Source organism: Poromitra crassiceps (genome assembly GCF_964638095.1).
Source record: "Poromitra crassiceps genome assembly, chromosome: 3".
Classification (NCBI taxonomy): Eukaryota; Metazoa; Chordata; class Actinopteri; order Beryciformes; family Melamphaidae; genus Poromitra; species Poromitra crassiceps.
In genome coordinates this window covers 70,074,253-70,096,151 of record NC_139625.1, presented here as the reverse complement: position 1 = coordinate 70,096,151, position 21,899 = coordinate 70,074,253, and the positions used below count along the sequence as shown (strand labels likewise).

Sequence of the window (21,899 nt, the reverse complement as noted above, 5' to 3'; positions counted from 1 at the left end):
AATCTTTGCTAGTTTCCAGCACTCAAAATCTCCCTTATTTTCTTTTAATTACCACTGTGTCAGTACATCACTGTGTCAGTACATCACTGTGTCAGTACATCAAATGAGGTGTTTCAGCGACCCAGTGGTTTTGAGTGCTAGAAACAAGCAAAGATTTGGCGTAAGATATAATAATAATAATAATAATAATAATAAACGTTATTTATATAGCACAATTCAAACATAAGATGCCATTCAAAGTGCTTTACAGAAAGATAAAACAGTTGGATAAAGATAAAACAGTAAAATAAACAGTTGAATGAAATGAGAACAAATGGGGCCCAGGATAGATATTATAAAACAAGATACAGATTAAAATAAAAAGAAGATAAATGTTAAGACTTGCTAAGACAGTGACTTGCTCAAAAAAAGTGTTGCTTATAATATGCAAAGGACTGTTAGAAATGGAAATAGTTGTGGTTTAGCTATTTGTGCCAAGGCCTGTTTTATTTTGTACTTTATTCTGTTTCATTGCAAAAACCATTTGAATTCCATGCGTTTGAGTATGAATAGGGGTGTTATAATTCATTTACAATGGTGGGGATTTATAGGCCTCCATCAGCTGTGATTTGCTCCCTTGGTAAACTCTCTTCTTATGTAGACTCACAATTGGTAAGCATGGGAGACTTTAATCTAGATGGGTTAACTTATAACTGATGTTTCTGATAATTTCAAAGAAATCTGCAATGATCTTACTTTAACAAGACGATTATACTGTAGAGTCAACCTGACCTCACTTGAAAAACCAAACAAAATCAATGCTTAATGATCTAATCTTATCCAGTGTGCCAGAAAAACATGAGCAACAGAAGTGTGTTTGATGTTAGCATTAGTGATCAGTGACCTATCGCTTGCATTAGAGAAATGAGAATGAAGTGAGCTCAACCATGATTTGTCATTAAGAGAAACGTCCATAGTTTAATGAAGAAGCCTTTATGTATGATCTGCTACCATAATGAGCTCTGTCACTGTACAAATCCTTCGGGCCCAATTGGCACTAAGCGTCCTCCTAAGTATGTTTAACTCTTTTGCTGATAAATCAGAATAAAAGACTGATTTAATCCTTGGTTCTCCCACAAAATTCAGGATAAAAGACATATTTCATTCGATATTAATCCTCCTTAATATTGTTTAAATCAAGAAACAAAGCTTGGACCATGGCTTGCCGCACAGGGAGCTCTTGTCACAGGCTTTCCTTCAGGCTGCTTAGAAATAAATGCACCCCCTGGGAGGAACGGCAAATCAGATTACATTAGATCTTCTGCTGCTAACGCAGTACATTTCTTGCGTCTTCTCTTTGTATACAAATTAAGCACTCTTAGACAAAGAAGGTCCCCCACCCCTCAATGCCCCCCCCCCAACACAGACACACACTAGAAACTTCTTCTAGCAAGTAAAACTGCATTGGGAGGAAAGTTTTTCTTGTCATTTGTTCAAAAAGTGAGCTTTGAAGACTCCATTTTCAATTAAATTTAGATTAACATTTTATGCTGCGGGAAATGAATCATCAAAGAACGGATGACAGATCAGTCATTTGTCAGCGTTTGGTTTGTCTGTCATTGGCATAGCCATGACAAATAAATTCATAACAATAGAAATGCAATGAAACATCTGTATCGATTTCTCTGTGAGATTGGTTGCTGATTTCTTGGGGTTTTGTATTCAAATAACAGATCACTTGAGCTCATTGCTGCCAAACCTACATCTGAGTTTGTCAGTATTCTCATTATTTTCAACTTGTTTCATTATGCTCAGATTCAATGGGTATCACTTATGGGCTTTATGTGTGGGTTGTACCAATTTGTACTCTCAAGGCGGATTGACCGGACATTCTTCATGTTATTTGGATGGTGGCAGCATTTTGACCGGACATTCTTCATGTTATTTGGATGGTGGCAGCATTTTGACCGGACATTCTTCATGTTATTTGGATGGTGGCAGCATTTTGACCGGACATTCTTCATGTTATTTGGATGGTGGCAGCATTTTGACCGGACATTATTCATGTTATTTGGATGGTGGCAGCATTTTGACCAGACATTCTTCATGTTATTTGGATGGTGGCAGCATTTTGACCAGACATTCTTCATGTTATTTGGATGGTGGCAGCATTTTGACCGGACATTCTTCATGTTATTTGGATGGTGGCAGCATTTTAACCGGACATTCTTCATGTTATTTGGATGGTGGCAGCATTTTGACCGGACATTCTTCATGTTATTTGGATGGTGGCAGCATTTTGACCAGACATTCTTCATGTTATTTGGATGGTGGCAGCATTTTGTGGCGGATTCAGGGCTGTTCTCGCCGCGAGCATGGCTGGTTTTAATCGGCCCGCTGCAATTTGCTCTTTTGATGTCGTCCTGCTGAAGCCGCACTCTCTCTCCCTCTGCCAATTTGAACCAGCTGTTCCCCGGCCACCAATTAACATGCTGCATCTGCTACATCCAATTGCTGTTGTTGACGGAGGAATTATGTGAAGCAGCGAGCCAGCGAATGTACACCAAGTAGATGACATCGTACCCTGCCTAATCTCACATTTGTTCTCACTCCCCTTTCCCCCTGCTCCACTCCTCTCTCCTCTTCACTGGGTTTTCACTCTCCCAGCTCTCCAGGTGCTGCTGGATCAGTCCACTAAGGCCAACTCTCCGCTGAAGGGCCACGAGCGAACAGTGCAGTACCTCCAGAGACTGGGTAAAGCTCAACGACCATCACCTTCAAGCCTCACACAGATCTGTTTTAACTTGGGCTATCAAACTCGCCATCTCAGCTAGATCTGTTGTTGGGGTGATCTGGGAAAGTCTCTTAGAAAATTAGAATTTGAAATTTGCATCCTGATTGAGTGCAGATGTCTGATGTGTATAATTTGCTGTCTCTCACACGTCTTGGCACTTTCCCTTTTAATTTGGTTAAATGTGCTATGTGTAGGACTTTTAACACCAACAAGTGTCAAATTAATTGCAAAACCTTGGTATAATTACTTGGCAATTACAGTACATGGTCTCATTGGTAAACAAACGAGAGCACATTGAAGCCAGCTGGTAGCCTCTATCTCACACCAGTGTTATTGTTATTGTTTCTCCAAATGAAGACCACATTTCCCATAAGCAGATTCAATGGGTATCACTTATGGGTATCACTTATGGGCTTTATTTTTATTATTTACATGATAGTGTAATTAGGGCCAGTGAAATAAGGGTTGGTGCAATCTTCTCGCCTAAAACAGGCCCCCCTAGTTCCTTCCGGGTTCCGTGCAATGCTCTGTCAAATATCACTGTCGTCTTGTTGTCATGTTGTTGTTCCCTTGATGGTGTATGTTACTGTCGATGGTTATGCTGTAATGGCACTTCATGCCCAAGACAAATTTCCCCTCGGGGACAATAAAGTTTATCTGATCTGATCTGAAGCCATGCTGCTTCCTGTCACAAATATCGGTTAAAGGTTTTCTCTTTAAACAAGAGATACATTTAGCAATACAGAAGATTTTCTATGAAGTCATACCTGGTGGCACACAATGTAAAATTCAGTGTAGGGAATGGTAGAGGCAGCTAATCTTCTTTGCAGTACTCTCATTTTTGTTAACACATTCACTGCCAGCCGTTTTTTTTTTACTGTAGGTAGCTTCTGCCCAGGTTTTTTTTTGAGGATTCTGGCTCATCTTTCAAGAGCCGATGATTATTTTCTGCTAAGATTTTGTGAACACAAAATATCTCAAAAGAACTAATAGAATGTGTGCTTTCTCTGTCTAAAAGAGTTAGTTTGTAGAGTTAGTAGTTATGTAGGCATTAGCACTTGAATACAGCATGGTTTCAGCGTCTGAAAATTTAAGCTGAGATAAATGGCTTTTTGTGAAATTCGATAGAACAGTCACTTTAACCATTCATTTTTGGCATCAGTAAGACGTCAGACATCTAAACAATAGTTTTGAACAGTAATTTCCTCCATAACAGCAGGAAACCCCCCTCTCCTTCAAACTCCTCCCTCCGTGTGTGTTCTCCTCCTGCCTCCCTGGCTCTGCAGCGGGCGTGTCACAAGCGAGTTTCTGCTGCTGCTGCTGCTGCTGCTGCCTGTCTGCTGGCGGCCGCTCTTTGGGCGAGGCTGGATGGGCTCGCTCGTTTCTTGGGGTTTCGGTTGAGAGCTTTGATGAAGCTTTTGCGATTCTGGTCTTATTTATGCTGCGTGTTTCAAAGTGTGTTGCACCCATAATCTATTATGCAAATTTGCAATCCCCCACCGCCAGCTGCCTGCGCGAAAGCGAAAGCGTTTTCGCCAATCCATTTTCATGAGAATGGCTTCCTCACGCGGCTGTTTTTGCTTGGCTTTCTCTCGTCTGGAGAGCACTGTCGCCACTTAGTGGGTCGGTAAAATAGATTATACACATTCAATACCTCCCATATTTTAATAGGAGATGTAAAAGGGGTTGATCGACGTCCCACCGTCAAAAAAAAAAAAAAAAATTTTGGACGAGATATCTCGTCCACGGCAGTGAACATGTTAATTATAATATTGACTCAAAGTCAATGTGGTATTGATGGTAAAATGCTACTTGTGGCACCTTGAAAGGATTTCTTATTCAGGTTTTCTAAAATTGTGTGTGTGATTGCTGAATTGGGGCTTATTCCTGTACTGTGCCTCTGTATTTACTTTGATTCCTTTTCTTTGTGCTCAGTGGAGTTAATCGTGCCTATCTACGGTAATCCCCCCACAGGAATGGAGAATTTGGGGATGATCTTTGAGTTCTCCCCCTGGGTACTGAAGATCTGTGCTGAGGATGGGCTTAAGGTGGGATTTTGAAATTCATCTCTAAATCAACTTACACCAATAAATCTCTCTGCGAAGCTATCAAATTATATTAAGATAGTGTACTTTTACAAGGGTGTTCAACACCGTTATCCAGTTGTATTACTTTTATTCCATTATGCAGGAAAAATACAAAAGCCTGTGCCCTGTTCCCATCTTTACGTATCTACTCTGACTGTATTCTTTGTCCAGTTCCCATGAAGAAAGCTTGCCATGCAGATTTAAAACCGTCTGCTCCTCTCCAGATCTTTACTGAGGACCTGCCAGAGGTGGAGACCTTGCCCAGAGACAAGGTGCTGAACTTCCTGAAGGAGGGCTTCAAGGAGCTGGCCATCCCCTACCTGGAGCACATCATCTACATCTGGGAGGAGACGGGTCCAGAGTTCCACAACGTGCTGATCCAGCTCTACCTGGAGAGGGTCCAGGGCCTCATGAAGCAGTACCTCAACTCACTGCCAGAAGGTACGAGCAGGAGGCCCCTTGAATGTAATGTTTTTAGTTAAAGTCGAACTGAACCTGTTCGTCACGTGCATAATGAGTCCGTTTCAGACTGAAAACATAGTTTGTCAAAGATGACAGGTTGAGAGGCGGGTCATAGTATCATGTCGATGATTTTATTTGACAATTCTGGGGACTGGATTGGGCTTTGGCCAATCCTGGCGTGTTCCGCCTCCAAATCGAGTGGGATTCAGTGTGCTGTGGCGCTCCCCTCGGAAGAGCCTTTTGACGGGAGGAGTGGATGTCAGCGACCCGCAGGCAGCCAGCTGCCTTCGTGTTGCCGAGCGGAGAGTGCAGCACGTCGGCCTGGAATCTCCGAAGTGCGACCCCTGACAACCAAGCTTTCGGATGCGCGCGCCATTATCGCTGATGTAACGATACGATATCCCTGGAATGCGCGTTTTAACGAGCCAGTTACATTTCTTTGCATTCTTAGAGATTATAGTTTTTGTTTTTTGTTCATGTTTCTAACAATTGGCCAAGTTAGTAGTTAGTTTATGGGATAGGAATTCTGCCAGATGACAGGCACTAGGCGCCATTTTCGACTTCATTTGGAAGAGAAAATTATCCAGAAATGAAGATTTGATTGACAGCTGCATGTCGTGATATGATTGGTTGAAATGGTGTAGACATTTGATAGTACTGGGTGACGTCAGCAAACTATAAATTACTGTTATCAATGGAATCTTGAAAAACGAAATTTTGATGTGAAAAAGTGTGAAAAACTAAAGAAATTAGATTGTTGTGATTTGTTTTGCATACATTATTAAATAGGTGCACTGCATACCCAGGTATTTGAACTAAAAGAAAAGAAAATTCATTCTTGGGTTCAGCTCGACTTTAAAGGAGAATTTTGGTATTTTTCAGCCTGCACCCTATTTTCCAAACTTTTTTTGTCCAATACCCCATTTACACCTGGTTTTAAATGTGACCTGTATCAGGATAAGTTATCTGGATAATGGTCGCATTTAAAAACCGGGTGTAAAAGATGTGGTCAGGAAGTTCTGATCACATCCTGATCACGATGCATTTACACCTTGCATTAGGATGCATTTTTCCTTATCCAGATAACATCCAGCTAACTTATCCGGATACAGGTCACATTTAGAAAGCAGGTGTAAATGGGGTGTAAGTGACTGAATTTGGTCCATTATTGACCGAGATCGCTTCAGCCATGCAACGGGCTGGAGCAGAGGCAAGCGGGGCATACATGTGTTTTTGTTTTTGTTACGGACAGGCTCAGATTTTTGTTATGAGAGAGAAAACGAATGCTTGTATTTACTAGGGCTGTGCAATAAAATCGATATGGCAATATATCGCAATACTTTTTTCCGCAATACTGTATTAATATTTCAGAAAGATATCGTGATATATCGCCATATCGATTTTTTTGCACATCCGTGTGTTCAGTGACACAATAAGAATACTTTTTATTTCAGTGCGTTCAGTAAGACATTCAACACTCTGTAGTTTTGACTAAATTTGTCCACTAAGTTGTCAATTTAAAGTGATGTACATATTACATTACCTGGGTGGTACACAGCGTGTTGTATTTTTAGCTCTATTTTAAAATTTTCAGTAAATTATGTAGAGTATTGCAATATATCACAATATGTATTGTATCGCAATGTATCGTCATACAATCGTATCATGACCCATGTATCATGATACGTATCGTATCGTGAGGTCCTTGCCAATACCCAGCCCTAGTATTTACCTTCCACTTGATCCAAGTCTGAGAGCAGCATTGTTGCAGGAAGTCAGCTGTGGCCTTCGGAAAAGCCCCTTGAGCCTGTCGCTATATATCATCACCCATTCAGTACGGTTTCATATTTTTACGCCTTCGTCTCTTCCTTTCTTCTTCCACAAGCGACCAGGCAAGAGCTGACAACAGCAGTTCCATTTGCAACTTTTTATCAGACATATTCCCAATTAGAAATAGCTATTTTACTAAACCGCTTAAGTGGTGAGCGAGAATGATGTGAAAATGGTAGGCAAACGCTGCTTTGTTTAATGTATCTGGTTTGTATATCCGCATTCCTAGGCCTCATGCAGGTGCAGAAAGTATGTGCTAGTTGACCGTCGGCTGTAGTCTTTGTGGTTTGTTCAAATAAAACTTTTTTGCCCCGACACAGGAGACCTGAGGTCTGCCTTCATTGCCGCTAGTCCTTTGAAGTTGGGTTGGTGTGTTCCAGCCTTTAAGGGCACCAAGTTTGATCCCCACACCAGCTAATGAGTCCTGTCAAAGCGTCCTTGAGCAAGACAGAACTCTTAACATTGGCTCAGTCACTGTAAGTTGCTCTAGATAAGAAAATCCATGAAATGCCCTCAAATGTAAGAGTAAGTGTCAGAGCTGAAGGGCAACTTGTCCCTGGAGCTTAAATACTTTATTCAGGGCTGTGGAGCTCCCGGAATAGCACAGGCTTCTTAACAAAATCCCCCCACCACACCAAAATAATTATTTATTTCTTTGTGTTTCATCATGATTACATCGCTGCATTTGGATTGGGTTTGCCTCTGCTTGGTCATCCAAAGTGTTGTAAAGTTTGTGTCGGGGCTCGTTATGAAGGCCATCCGTCTCCGCCTGTTTGTGCTGTTTTAAGCCTGTTCAGGGACGGAGCATTGAAATGGACCCATTGGCTAATGCTGGCACATTTGCAGCCATGCTGATTAATGTGCACTCTGCCAGTGAAATAAACTAATAAACCCAAATCATTAAATAAATAAATGTGTCCTTGGGGCAGGTTAGTGCTAGGGCCTTTGCATCATGCTGTGTATTGCAGTACATAGCCTATGATGTTAGGATAGTGTTGGAGACTGTGTGGAGTTAAGTTAAAGGAGTGTCTTGTGGGGGTGTCCGTCTAGTGAAGCTGTAGATTCCCTGCCTACCAACACGAGCGTCACAGGTTCGAGCCCCCGTGTTACCTCCAGCTTGGTTGTGCGTCCATACGGAAACAATCGACTGTGTCTCCGGGTGGGAAGCCGGAGAAGGGTATTTGTCCTGGTCGCTGCACTAGCAACTTCTCTGGGAGGTTGGGGTGCCTGTTCAGGTGGGAGAGGAACTGTGGGGAATAGCGTGATCCTCCCACAGCGCTACATCCTGCCGGTGAAACCCCTCGCTGTCAGGTGAAAAGAAGCAGCTAACGACTGCATATGTACATTATCAGAGGAAGCATGTGCTCATCTACCGCTCTCCCCAGATCGGCAGAGGTTGGTGGAGCAGTAACTGGGACAGCAGAGGGATTTGTCCAAATACATTTGGGGGGGAAACGGAGGGGTCATAAAAAAAGAAAAAAGTTTGGAGCTCAGTCCAAATTCTTCAAAGAAATTGCAGCCTAGAAGAATCATATTTTATATATATATAAGAATCATATTTTATATATGTATATATATATATATGTGTGTATATATATATATATATATAAGAATCATATTTTATACATATATATATATATATACGGTATATATATATAAGAATCATATTTTAATATATATATATATATATATATATATATATATATATATATATATATATATATATATATATATATATATATATAAAATATGATTCTTTGTGTCACAAAATGCCAGAATGCCAGGTGTTTCAAAAGGTATAGGTATACAATTTTACTTATTTAGTTATTCAGTCATCAAATTCCTATATATATATATATATATATATAAATCACGCTCCTCTGTGCTGTGTTGCAGGAGTGACAGCCGTGGCTGCAGGGAAGGAGGAAGGCGACCTGGGAGAGTTCAGGACCAAACTGTTGACTTTCTTGGAGATTTCTATCAGCTACGAACCAGCAAGACTCATCAGTGACTTCCCCTTTGATGGTAGGCAAGACTCATGACAGTGACTTCCCCTTCTATGGTAGGCAAGACTCATCAGTGACTTCCCCTTCGATGGTAGGCAAGACTCATCAGTGACTTCCCCTTCGATTGTAGGCAAGACTCATCAGTGACTTCCCCTTCTATGGTAGGCAAGACTCATCAGTGACTTCCCCTTCGATTGTAGGCAAGACTCATGACAGTGACTTCCCCTTCAATGGTATGCAAGACTCATCAGTGACTTCCCCTTCTATGGTAGGCAAGACTCATGACAGTGACTTCCCCTTCTATGGTAGGCAAGACTCATGACAGTGACTTCCCCTTCGATTGTAGGCAAGACTCATGACAGTGACTTCCCCTTCGATTGTAGGCAAGACTCATCAGTGACTTCCCCTTCGATTGTAGGCAAGACTCATGACAGTGACTTCCCCTTCTATGGTAGGCAAGACTCATCAGTGACTTCCCCTTCGATTGTAGGCAAGACTCATGACAGTGACTTCCCCTTCTATGGTAGGCAAGACTCATGACAGTGACTTCCCCTTCGATTGTAGGCAAGACTCATGACAGTGACTTCCCCTTTGATTGTAGGCAAGACTCATCAGTGACTTCCCCTTCGATTGTAGGCAAGACTCATCAGTGACTTCCCCTTCGATTGTAGGCAAGACTCATCAGTGACTTCCCCTTCGATTGTAGGCAAGACTCATGACAGTGACTTCCCCTTCTATGGTAGGCAAGACTCATAACAGTGACTTCCCCTTCGATTGTAGGCAAGACTCATGACAGTGACTTCCCCTTCGATTGTAGGCAAGACTCATGACAGTGACTTCCCCTTCGATTGTAGGCAAGACTCATGACAGTGACTTCCCCTTCGATTGTAGGCAAGACTCATGACAGTGACTTCCCCTTTGATTGTAGGCAAGACTCATCAGTGACTTCCCCTTCGATTGTAGGCAAGACTCATCAGTGACTTCCCCTTCGATTGTAGGCAAGACTCATCAGTGACTTCCCCTTCGATTGTAGGCAAGACTCATGACAGTGACTTCCCCTTCTATGGTAGGCAAGACTCATAACAGTGACTTCCCCTTCGATTGTAGGCAAGACTCATGACAGTGACTTCCCCTTCGATTGTAGGCAAGACTCATGACAGTGACTTCCCCTTCGATTGTAGGCAAGACTCATGACAGTGACTTCCCCTTCAATGGTAGGCAAGACTCATGACAGTGACTTCCCCTTCGATTGTAGGCAAGACTCATCAGTGACTTCCCCTTCGATGGTAGGCAAGACTCATCAGTGACTTCCCCTTCGATTGTAGGCAAGACTCATCAGTGACTTCCCCTTCGATTGTAGGCAAGACTCATCAGTGACTTCCCCTTCGATGGTAGGCAAGACTCATGACAGTGACTTCCCCTTCTATGGTAGGCAAGACTCATGACAGTGACTTCCCCTTCGATTGTAGGCAAGACTCATGACAGTGACTTCCCCTTCGATTGTAGGCAAGACTCATTACAGTGACTTCCCCTTCGATTGTAGGCAAGACTCATCAGTGACTTCCCCTTCGATTGTAGGCAAGACTCATCAGTGACTTCCCCTTCGATTGTAGGCAAGACTCATGACAGTGACTTCCCCTTCGATTGTAGGCAAGACTCATCAGTGACTTCCCCTTCGATTGTAGGCAAGACTCATCAGTGACTTCCCCTTCGATTGTAGGCAAGACTCATGACAGTGACTTCCCCTTCGATTGTAGGCAAGACTCATCAGTGACTTCCCCTTCGATGGTAGGCAAGACTCATGACAGTGACTTCCCCTTCAATGGTAGGCAAGACTCATGACAGTGACTTCCCCTTCGATTGTAGGCAAGACTCATGACAGTGACTTCCCCTTCAATGGTAGGCAAGACTCATGACAGTGACTTCCCCTTCAATGGTAGGCAAGACTCATGACAGTGACTTCCCCTTCGATGGTAGGCAAGACTCATGACAGTGACTTCCCCTTCGATGGTATGCAAGACTCATCAGTGACTTCCCCTTCAATGGTATGCAAGACTCATCAGTGACTTCCCCTTCGATGGTAGGCAAGACTCATGACAGTGACTTCCCCTTCGATGGTAGGCAAGACTCATGACAGTGACTTCCCCTTCGATTGTAGGCAAGACTCATCAGTGACTTCCCCTTCGATGGTAGGCAAGACTCATCAGTGACTTCCCCTTCAATGGTAGGCAAGACTCATCAGTGACTTCCCCTTCGATGGTAGGCACTGGGTGCACACTTTAATGATACCCACCAATCTGAAGACGGGACGAGTAGTGCATGCCTTCTATTTGTAACACAAATATAACTGAATGATGTGGTAGTTCTTTGATGTTTCGCTCGAAGATCCTTTCAAAGAATCAGATCTAACAAAAGAAAATTCAAATTGATGCATGTTGTGTTTATGCCTTGGGTTAATGAGAGAAATCATGTTTAGCTTTTCATGCATCACAGAAAACTGGAGAAATCCACTGATTTTGACTTCAGGAAAGAACTTTCAAACAACTTTGGCTTAACTTTGATCATAAGCACACAGACTTGTGTCTGCTGTGAGTTTGACCTGGTTTTCCATCTCGCAGGCCTCCTGGAGGAGAGGGCACTGCTCCTGGGCCGCATGGGTAAACACGAGCAGGCGCTCTTCATCTATGTGCACATCCTGAAAGACACCCGCATGGCAGAAGAGTGAGTACCCCTACCCTACAAAAATGACACACTCAGACATACTGTACTGGGTTGGGAATTAACACCAAACCACTGGCCAAATATTGGTCTGGCGGGTAAGTTTGTCTGTTTTTCAGACGTTCTTTTCTAAAGCGCCTTGACTGGTAAAACAGTGGACGTAGCCGGGGAATTTTGGAATACATTGGCTGCTGTGGCCAGTGGATAAGAAAAAGTTTGTTTCCTGTCCTGCATACAGAATTATCTACCAGCTTTTTCCTGCCTACGAGCCACAACTTAAATTAACTGAAATGACATCATGTGACTTTATTGCCATCCTGATAGTTGCAGTGCTGTGTGTGCTTGGTGGTCAAATATTTCGAATCAATTAGTCACCATGTTGGAAACAAGGAGAACTTTGTGTTGAAGTTTTTCTCTGTCTGCAGGTACTGCCACCGGCATTATGACCAACTGACTGAAGGAAATAAAGATGTAGGTACATTTGTAATGTTATATCAATTTGACGTTTAGTTCACTTTAATGTGTTCATATGTTTAATTTTACTCCATGTCCGGTCCTCTTGTTTTGTTACGCTTCTGTTGTGTTGTTGATTTGGACGTCTTTTGTCATTTGTTATGCTTCGTTGCATTCTGTTAGTGCCTTCGCTGTGCATGTAACTGCTATACAAATAGAATGGATTATTAATGGCACCGGGACCTCATGATGGACATTTTGCCAGTGCCCTGCAAAAACCTCACATGTCTACTTTTTCCCTCTTCATTTGACCATAATTGACAGCTTACATTATCCCTCACATGTATCAAATGTTGCCTGACCCTGTGACCAAGCCAGACCGATTAATAAAGCATTGAAAATTACTAAATTGCCATCAGGATAAAAGGGAAAATCAACAATTAATTCCCAGTTCTTGAAATATTGGCCAACAAACACAAAATCTCCTTAGGACACTGAATAATGACTGTTTATGTACAGTCTACTCTCCATCATTGCTTTACAGTACATCACATTGCATCTTGCACTGTGAAATTGACTTGTGAGTTGTTCTATCTTCTGCACCACAAATTCCTGCCGATCATCTGTGAAGAACTGTGAAGGTGTTTGTGCTGTGCAGGTGTACCTGTCTCTGCTGCGGATGTACCTGTCTCCTCCGGACGTGCACTGCCTGGGGCCCATCAAGATGGAGCTGTCTGAGCCTCAGGCCAACCTGCAGGCAGCGCTGCAGGTGCTGGGGCTTCACCACAGCAAGCTCAACACCACCAAGGTGAACAGCTTACACTCCCAACGGGCGCACAGCACTCCATGCCAGACACATGTCCAATAGTATTTACAAATACTTCTGACAGTTCATTTTTATCTCCTTTCTACATGGCTGGGCATTATTAGTGTACGACATTGGGACGATTTAGACAGTGTCGAGTAAGGGCGTGTGTCCATGTCCATATAGTGTTTTTCTGCAGGATTTTTTATGTGAAAAAAGTGCTGCCTGGAGTTCTTTGTGAGGAGAAAAGCAGATCAATGTTAGCTGAGCAGCTGAAGTTGAACACTTCTTAACTTTTGAAAGCGTTCCGCTCCGAGAGCAAAAACGCCGGCAGCAGCGCTTTCCAGGAGCCGCCTTGTGTGTGCCTTGCGGCCTCTTCCCATTAGTTTTTAATGAGGAAAGGGCGCTGCTATCAGAAGAAGAAAAAACGCTATATGACACATATAGTCCTAAGTTGTCAGTCACAGAAAAGTACGCTAAATGTACTTTGAAATACTTATTCTTGCACCTAAATTAAATGTTCCATTTGGCAAACTCCATCTGGGACTTCAAACATGTGGTTCAATGCCAATGAAATATTAGCAAATTCAGCCCACTGACCTTTTGCTCTTGTTCGATTTTGGTAACTATTAATGTCACTGCAAAAGTGAGATTGATAGCGATTGTATTGTACTGGATGGAATCAAACCAGGTCAAATAACATGATTACAAATGGCACACACTCGCACAGAATTAGTCAGTTGGCATTTGGTGCAGAATTTAAACAAAGAGTGAATGGAGCACAACCTCTTTAAGCATTTATTAGTTTGTTTTTAGAGCGAGATGAGAGGGGTTCGCACTGTTGGGGGTCCCAAACCCAATGTTAGATCCAGCAAACCATAAAAAGTCTTCCACGAGGGTACTGATCTCTCTTGAGAGGTGTCTCTTTGATCTTTGAAAATCCTCTCCAACATGCATTTTGACTACCTGCCCCCAGAACCAAAATAGCAAAGTGTTAATTGAATAAAAGCTGTTCTCTTCAGAAACAGCTCATGACCTATTTTGCATGTCGTACCTTCTTCTCCTTTTCCTTTTCATGACGTACTCCACTGAATGCTATCTAACAAAGACGTTATCCCTTGAAGTAAGCCTTAAAAATGCGTTATCCCTTGAAGTAAGCCTTAAAACTTTTGGAGCTCGTTTTACAATGCTGCCAACTGCAGAGGATCAGTCCACATGATGCCACACAGTCTCACTGTTAGCCAAAAAACAATCACTCACTGTCTTATCACAAAGGAAGACAGCCAGTGTCTATGAAAGGACACTGTAAATATTTTAGCAGCCATTGTGATCAGGTTTAGCTGTTATCTGTTATGTTCTCGCTCAAGCGGAAGACACCGTAACAGACTTTGCTGTATCTGCCATCCAAAGCGATGTGATTGCGTATGAAAGGCACCGGCGATCTGTGTCCGACCACAGACATGTCAAATGGAGAGTTTCTCAGGGGGAACACTGCGGGTTTATGACTGGAGCTCTCCATCTTGTCCGGCTCTGCTGCTCTGCCTGACTGCACTCTCTCATTGACTTTAATGGCACTCTTGCTTTCATTTCCCCTGGCTGAGCTCCCGGAGCCTGGCTTGCCAAGAGCGCATACAGAGACGAGGGAGCGGACACAACTTCGGGATGCTGGGGGGCTCGTGTCTGACATGAACGAGTTTGTTTATTTTTAACTTTTGAAGTTGAGGGAGTACGCTTGCTCTTTTTTCAGTGATGCCCTGTCTCACAGTTGCGTGGTTTCACTGGTAGCTGCCCTGTGCAACCCCAGTCTTCTGCTGTTGACCACTGGGAAGCTCCACTTGACTAATTATGGTTAAGTTACTTGCTCCAAGCCACATAATGACAGTTTGTTGAGTGAGGGAAGAACATTTTCACTCAGGTTCCCCACTCTTTCCGTCAAACCAATTAAATGAATGCACATCCTCCAACAGACTTTTTCAATCGGTGCTGTATCAGGGAGAACTTAAGAAAAGAGGTTACCGCACACAATATAATGCTCCTCCTGTTTCACCTCACACAGGAGGCTTTGTCAGGTATACAGGATATGAGGGGCAGGCCCTCATATATACAGATCCTTTCCAAAAAATTTGAATATCACGGAAAAGTTCATTTTTTCCATAATTCCTTTCAAAAAGTGAAACTTTCATAGATTATAGATTCATTACACACAAAGTGAAATATTTCTAGCCTTTATTTGTTTCATGTTTCATAATTTTGGCCTATAGCTCCAGAAAACCCCCGAAACAGTATTTCAAGAAATTAGAATAGTGTGAAGAAAATCAGCAGCAGTTACTTCTCAGTTATGATTGACTCCAGCCTCAGTCCACTCCCTCTGAATCGCAGCCAAATTTTTGAATCGTCTTTGCTTGACAATCTGCTGAAGCCCACGGTCATCCATGGTATTTCCATGATATTAAATTTGTTTTAAAGGATCTGTATATATAGACTATCATCTGGGAACCTAACTCCCAGACCTAGAAAATTATATACACAAAAAATATTATGAAAGAACAAAAATACATTTCATTATGTTCACAATCATCGATCAGTACAGTTATGAAAAAGAGTAGGCTAATTAAAAAGATTAGTGAAGACTCTTTTCTCTCATCAACCTGTAGCCTGGGTGAACCCAGCCTTCAACGTGATGTCACAGACTGTCTGTAGCGTAAGAGTACATGGAGCTCACCTGGAGGCTGGCTTTATCCAGGCTAATCAACCTCCACCAAATGTGACTAAACGCTTCTAGACTTCCCAAGAGGAGAAAAGCTTCCCAAGAGGACATGGCAACGTTTATTTCTCGTTGTGGAAGTGTTCCTCGTACTAATTTGATTTTATTGAGCCAAAAGATGACAGGAACATTGGACCATCAACTCTCTTTGGTTTCCCCGATCACTCACACAGAACCACATACGGGAAGCAATTGAATTATTGTAATTTCTGAAGGTTAGAGAAGATGTAGTCAGTCACTGAACGGTAATGTACTGTAACATGCAACAAATTACTGCTCCCCGGAAAGAATATGTAAGGTAATGTTAATACTTTTGAAATGACTGAATAATATTACATATGTTTTTAGTTTGACCCATTTATTGCTTGTGAAAACATCAGTCCCCATAAAAAGGGGTCATACTTTCTTGTTCCCTTTTGATTGTTTCCTGTGAATTATTTCAGCAATGGTGCTGCGATGGGGCATCTGGGTAGTGTAGAGGTAAAACTAAAAGCACTCGCCTACCAACATGGAGACCTGAGTTCAATTCCCGGCAGCGGTACTTCCGGCTTAGCCAGATGCTCCTGCAGACTCAATTGGCCGTGTCTGCAGGTGGGAAGCTGGTGAGGTATAAGTGCTGGTCGCTGCACTAGCGCCTCCTCTGGTCGGTCGGGGCACCTGTTTGGGTTGGACGGGAACTGGGGGGATTAGCGTTATCCTTCCACGTGTGACGTCCTGCCGGTGAAACACCTCACTGTCAGGTGAAAAGAAGCGGCTTGCGACTGCACATGTATCTGAGGAAGCATTGAGCATGTGCTAGTCTACAACTCTCCCCAGATCGGCAGAGGGGGTGGAGCAACAGGGGGAATTGGCCAAGTACAATTGGGGAGAGAGGGGGAGCAATGGTGCTGCAAGAAAATGACCACCACTTCGAGAGAAAATGTTGAATTATATAATATTTGGTAGATTAAAATAACATCACAGTTTAGCCTATTTTTCCCCTAAAAGCAAAAGTAACACTACTACATATCGCTCCAGTTGAAGAATTAAAACCCATCTTGTCTTACACGAATAAAGTTCTCTCTCTTTTAACGAAAGGGTTGTTAAGTCTTCTAAAGTTTACCACCAACGCAATCTCTGGTCAACAATATTTAACAAGGTTCTCTTGTTCCCAGGCTATCAACCTGCTCCCGGCAAACACCCAGATCCGAGAGATTCGGGTCTTCCTGGAGAGCGTCCTGGAGGAGAAGGCCCAGAGGAAGCGCTTCAACCAGGTGCTGAAGAGCCTGCTGCAGGCAGAGTTCCTCAGGGTAAGTCGCGGAGGCCATGAGTCTGATTTGAGTTTGGTTTCTTTCTCTCTTTTTTATTTATAATTTTTGTTGTTGTTTTAAATGTTTCAACATAACAAAGAAAAACACAAAAACCACATACATCTACAAAAAACCTATACATACAAATTCACTCAGAACATATCCCCCCTCCCTGCAGGACCCCCCCACCCACAGAGATAACAGATTTGTCTTAGTGTAAGTATGCAGCGTAGCGGTCATATTAATATTCAGAGATAAAAGGAAAATATCTAAAAGCCGAAATAGCAAGTGCGGTCCAATACATACAATACATACAATACAATACATACAATACATACAATATATACAATACATACAATATATACACGATATACACGAATAGGAGGAGTGTTCAGTAAGCATTCAATAGGAATTTACTGTCCAAGTTAAATAGGGGAGTTGGTAGAGTCCTTGGTAGTGGGGGCTTTCGGGGCTTGTTGATGAGGCCGATGGCAGTTGGGAAGAAGCTGTTCTTGTGGCGAGAGGTTTTGGTCTTGACAGACAGTCTCTCGCCGAGGGGGAGTATTTCAAAGAGTTGGGTCGGGAGGGGTCGGCCATGATTTTACGAGACCGCTTCAGCGCCCCAGCGGTGTGCAGGTCCTGAACAAGGAATGTGGTTACCTGCTGACCTGCTGATGCTGGTCGGGTAAACCTGAGGAAACGCTAAACGAAAGGCTTTTTCATGTGGCAAATTGACCATCATGTTCTTCCTCGGCATCAGATCCTCTGCCCCTGCCTTAATAATGTCATGTGATCCTTTATTGCTCCCAGCAGGAAAAAACTCATTTTATTTGCTTCGCTCCAGTTACAAAGCAGCAACCTGCAGCTGGAGGGGTTCAGTCATTTCTTCCAGGACACCTCAGCTGGCTGTATTTCTTCCAGGACACCTCAGCTGGCTGTATTCTTTCTTGCCAGCAGGGGAAGCTTGAACCCGGCTCCTCAGGTTGAAGGACAGACTCTCAAATCCATTAGGCTCCGTAGTCGGCACTCAGAGGCAGCTTTTTGGGCGAAACAGATCTTGACGCTGTTAACTGTGCTCTCTGTCTCTGCTCAACAAGCATGTCTCCCCTGTTTACAGGTGCAGGAGGAGCGCATCTTCCACCAGCAAGTTAAGTGCGTCATTACTGAAGAAAAGACCTGCAGGGTCTGCAAGAAGAAAATAGGAAACAGGTAATACTGCCTCAGTGCCTCGCTGTTTACCAGCTGGGGTTTTTATTTTATCCATCTGTAGGCTATTGTTTTTAGGGATATATTTGCAACTATTTGGGCAATGTCATCCAAAGCATCACATTAATGTGGGAATTACATGATGAGTGTATACGGTATGCTGCACCTCTTCCATTTACTTTGTTTTGTATGTTGTTTTTTTGTGGGCGGCAATAGCTCAGGAGGTAGAGCTATCATCTGGAAAGGTTCCCGGTTCGTGGCTCGCTCCACCGGGCTCTGTGCCGAAGTGTCCTTGAGCAAGACACTGAGCCACTAACTGCTCCCAACAGGCAGTTGCTGCCTTGCATGGCTGCAGATGCCGCCAGTGTGTGAATGTGAGCGCGAATGGGTGAATAATACAGACATACTGTAAAAGCGCTTTGAGTGGTCGGACTTGCAAAATCGAGTCCATTTACCATTTTCTAATTGTTTAGTTTTTAGGGTAGTTTTCTGTATCTGCAATCCCATTTCGAAGGGCATTTTAGTTTGCTCATGTACATTTAAGAGCTGATGCAAAATTTGCGTGTCTATCCCTTTAAGACCTGCACATTCACATGTTACATTTTGTCACACACACAAAAAAAGTGTATTGATTTTCATTCATTTATAATGAAAGCCAAATGTTTCAGCTCTCCAATGGTTTTTATTTCAGGTTTCTATCTGCTACAGAGGCTTCAGTGAATGTAGAAGTAGAAGGCTTTTTTAGAGGGCGCCTTAGCTCTAATGGGTTAAATAGGCTACTTGTTTTATTACTCACTGGATCATAGCAGATCATCTTATTAACCGCTGGGCATTTTGCGCTCTCTCTCTTTCAGTGCTTTCGCCAGGTATCCCAATGGAGTGGTGGTGCATTACTTCTGCTGCAAAGACCGCACTGTGTGCCCCACTGAGCAGTAACACCCCCCGCCCTGACACAAGCCACACACCCCCCACCCCCCGCCTGACACAAGCCACACTGAGGAACAAACCCGTGACGACCGAGGACATAGTGTGGACTTACACATCCAGCCCTCCTTAAAGGAGAACTTAGTGTGGGAGGTTGAAAGGGCATGAGCTGTTAGCCAAGCAGTGGAATCGGACTCCATCCGCATAACGTGCAATTTGGTGGACGCTTCTCCCCAAAGCGCCTTAGAGAACCATGGGTGCACATCTTTTGTTTTTAACACGGGCTAATCCTGGCACCGTTTGTGTCATTCTCTGCCCGTTATGCTAAACAGGACCTCCTGAGGCTGCCTCTCTCTCGTTCTCTGTGTGTGTGTCTCTCTCTCGCTCTCTCTCTCTCTCTCTCTGTGTGGATGAGGTAACAGGTGGAATGTCCCGGGTCGGTCGGCAGGAGGGGAAACACTATGGGGGGAGAGAGAGAGAGAGAGTGACATTTGAAAGCATGTGCCACTGTAACGCTAGAAGGGATTCACTCCACTACGCCTCGCAAGAGAAAACGGACACTATTAACAAAGACGCTCAGAGGAAAAGGAGCTAAAGAACAAACCTCTGGCTCTGAGCAGCGAGGAGGCGGTTTGAACGTGCTGTCTCCTTCCCATCCTGACACTCTCTGTAGACCTTCAACATGCCATAGACTCTAGAAGTATTCTTAAATGCCTTGTGTGACTCTTAAGATTGTACTTACTGTGAAATCCACTGTCTGTCACGTTTATGTGTTTTTTGTTAGCATGTGTTGGCACGTACATATCAAAGCATAAGCAAAGCTGCGTTCATCTTATGTTTGCATTTTCTTTTGTTAGTGTCTATTAATTTAAATATTTGAGCAGGCCACTCTTCCATAGACTATATACACAGCCATGGTGGGTTTTTTCTTACTGTTATAACCGATCTGCCATTGAATGATTGTTACCGGAGAATACAACCATTCTCATCTTTCTCGTATTGTTGTTTATGTCGAAACATTTTAGCTCATTATTTTTCTCAAGGGCAGATCACAAAAAGTACGGCACTTTAAAAGTGGGTGGATGACCCTGTATTTATTGTTAAATCACACATTCGCCTGATGGTAACTGGAAGTAATATGAGCAGGAATACTTGGTTTATTGCAAAAGAATTCCCGGTACATGTCATTTATTAATTTAAATAATAAGCTCTTATCCAGGCTGAATTAGAATGAGCAGGAGTTCAGTGCCTTGCTCAAAGACACTTCGGGCTGATCACATAACTCGATGGACACATTGGATCAAACGTCTCTCTAAGCTGCCTTCCTGTTAATTACAATAAGTTGTCAAATTAGAAGGGCAGTCGGAGAGTGCAGACCTCCAAGGTCCAGTCTGTTATGATATGCAAGTTTGCCGAGTCTGATTGGATCCGCTCCAAAATGGATTGGGTTCCTCCTTGGCTCATGCTGCACCCTTCCACCAAGTTTCATGAACATTGGCCCAGTAGTTTTTCATTAATCCTGCTAACAGACAAACTGCATCGAAAACATAACCTCCTTGGTGGAAGTAATTAAGCTTCAATATTGGTTCGCATTTACAAACAAATATCTCAATAATAAAGAATACAGAAGTTGTAATGTTTTATACTGAGTCTCCTGCTCCTTAAATCCCCCCACCCCACCCAGCCCTTTAAGGTTTGCACGCTTTCTCTGGTAAGACTGTTTCACATGTGTACCACTGTGTATGCTGTATGAAGGGCGAGAGTGCTGACCATCGATTAGATTCTGAGGGGTGACCCGACGGGTCGGGTACCATGTCTGTCCTGCTTTGATCAGTAATAAACCTGCGTTTTCACGCATGTTGGTGTCTGTGTAATACCACACGTTTTTACAGCAGTCCAACTGGTGTTTAATTGTGGGTAGATATATTTATAGATGTGAGAATGAAATAAGGATTCATCTGTCCTCTATTGGATTCCTTTCTCTATTGGATTCGTTGAAGTGGATCTCTTCTCCAAAGATGTGTCGGCCTGAAAATATACTTTGACATTTTTGATTTTGTTCCAAAATGTGCCGTCCCACCTCTTCATACATTTTACACATACTCTAACTTAAGAGACCTTGGTTGATAAAACAGCCGCATTTGCAGACTATTATGAACATTTTAGATATCTTTAATCAGGGTTCCCACAGGTCCTTGAAATGCTTGAAATTTGTAAATTTGAGGGGGGAAATCACAGCTTTGAAGGTTTTTGAAAATAGACATGGGTCATTGAAAGTGTTTTGAATTGATATATTTTGTGCATGTGCACAGATAGAAATGGAAGTTCTTTTTGTATATTTTTGTACTTAACGTGTAACAGCACATTTGATAAGTGTTCACACATTTAAGCCTTTAATTGTCTGAGCTTGTCTGAGCTAAATAATTTTTATCATGAGAACTATCATTCTAAAAAATTATCAGTTTTGTAACTAATTAACCTTGAGCCGTGTCTCAAACTATGCCACGTTGGGTCCTTGAATTTGAGGGAATTGGGCCTGGACAATCCTTAAATGTGATGTTTAAGAAGGTGTGGCGTTCGGG

General features: G+C 42.9%; 1 protein-coding gene across 1 annotated transcript in view; it reads left to right on the top strand.

The window, feature by feature from the left end:
- The window catches only part of vps39 (VPS39 subunit of HOPS complex), a 49,675-nt gene extending 29,475 nt beyond the window's left edge, over positions 1–20,200 (top strand). Inside the window, exons 15-24 of the mRNA XM_083634362.1 lie at positions 2,647–2,733; positions 4,748–4,821; positions 5,085–5,301; positions 9,049–9,177; positions 11,777–11,879; positions 12,302–12,347; positions 12,988–13,137; positions 17,053–17,187; positions 18,305–18,396; positions 19,248–20,200. Of these exons, the coding sequence (XP_083490488.1) occupies positions 2,647–2,733; positions 4,748–4,821; positions 5,085–5,301; positions 9,049–9,177; positions 11,777–11,879; positions 12,302–12,347; positions 12,988–13,137; positions 17,053–17,187; positions 18,305–18,396; positions 19,248–19,329 (1,115 nt within the window). The 3' untranslated portion in view covers positions 19,330–20,200. The remainder of the gene's footprint in view (positions 1–2,646; positions 2,734–4,747; positions 4,822–5,084; positions 5,302–9,048; positions 9,178–11,776; positions 11,880–12,301; positions 12,348–12,987; positions 13,138–17,052; positions 17,188–18,304; positions 18,397–19,247) is intronic.
- Positions 20,201–21,899: the final 1,699 nt, after the last annotated feature.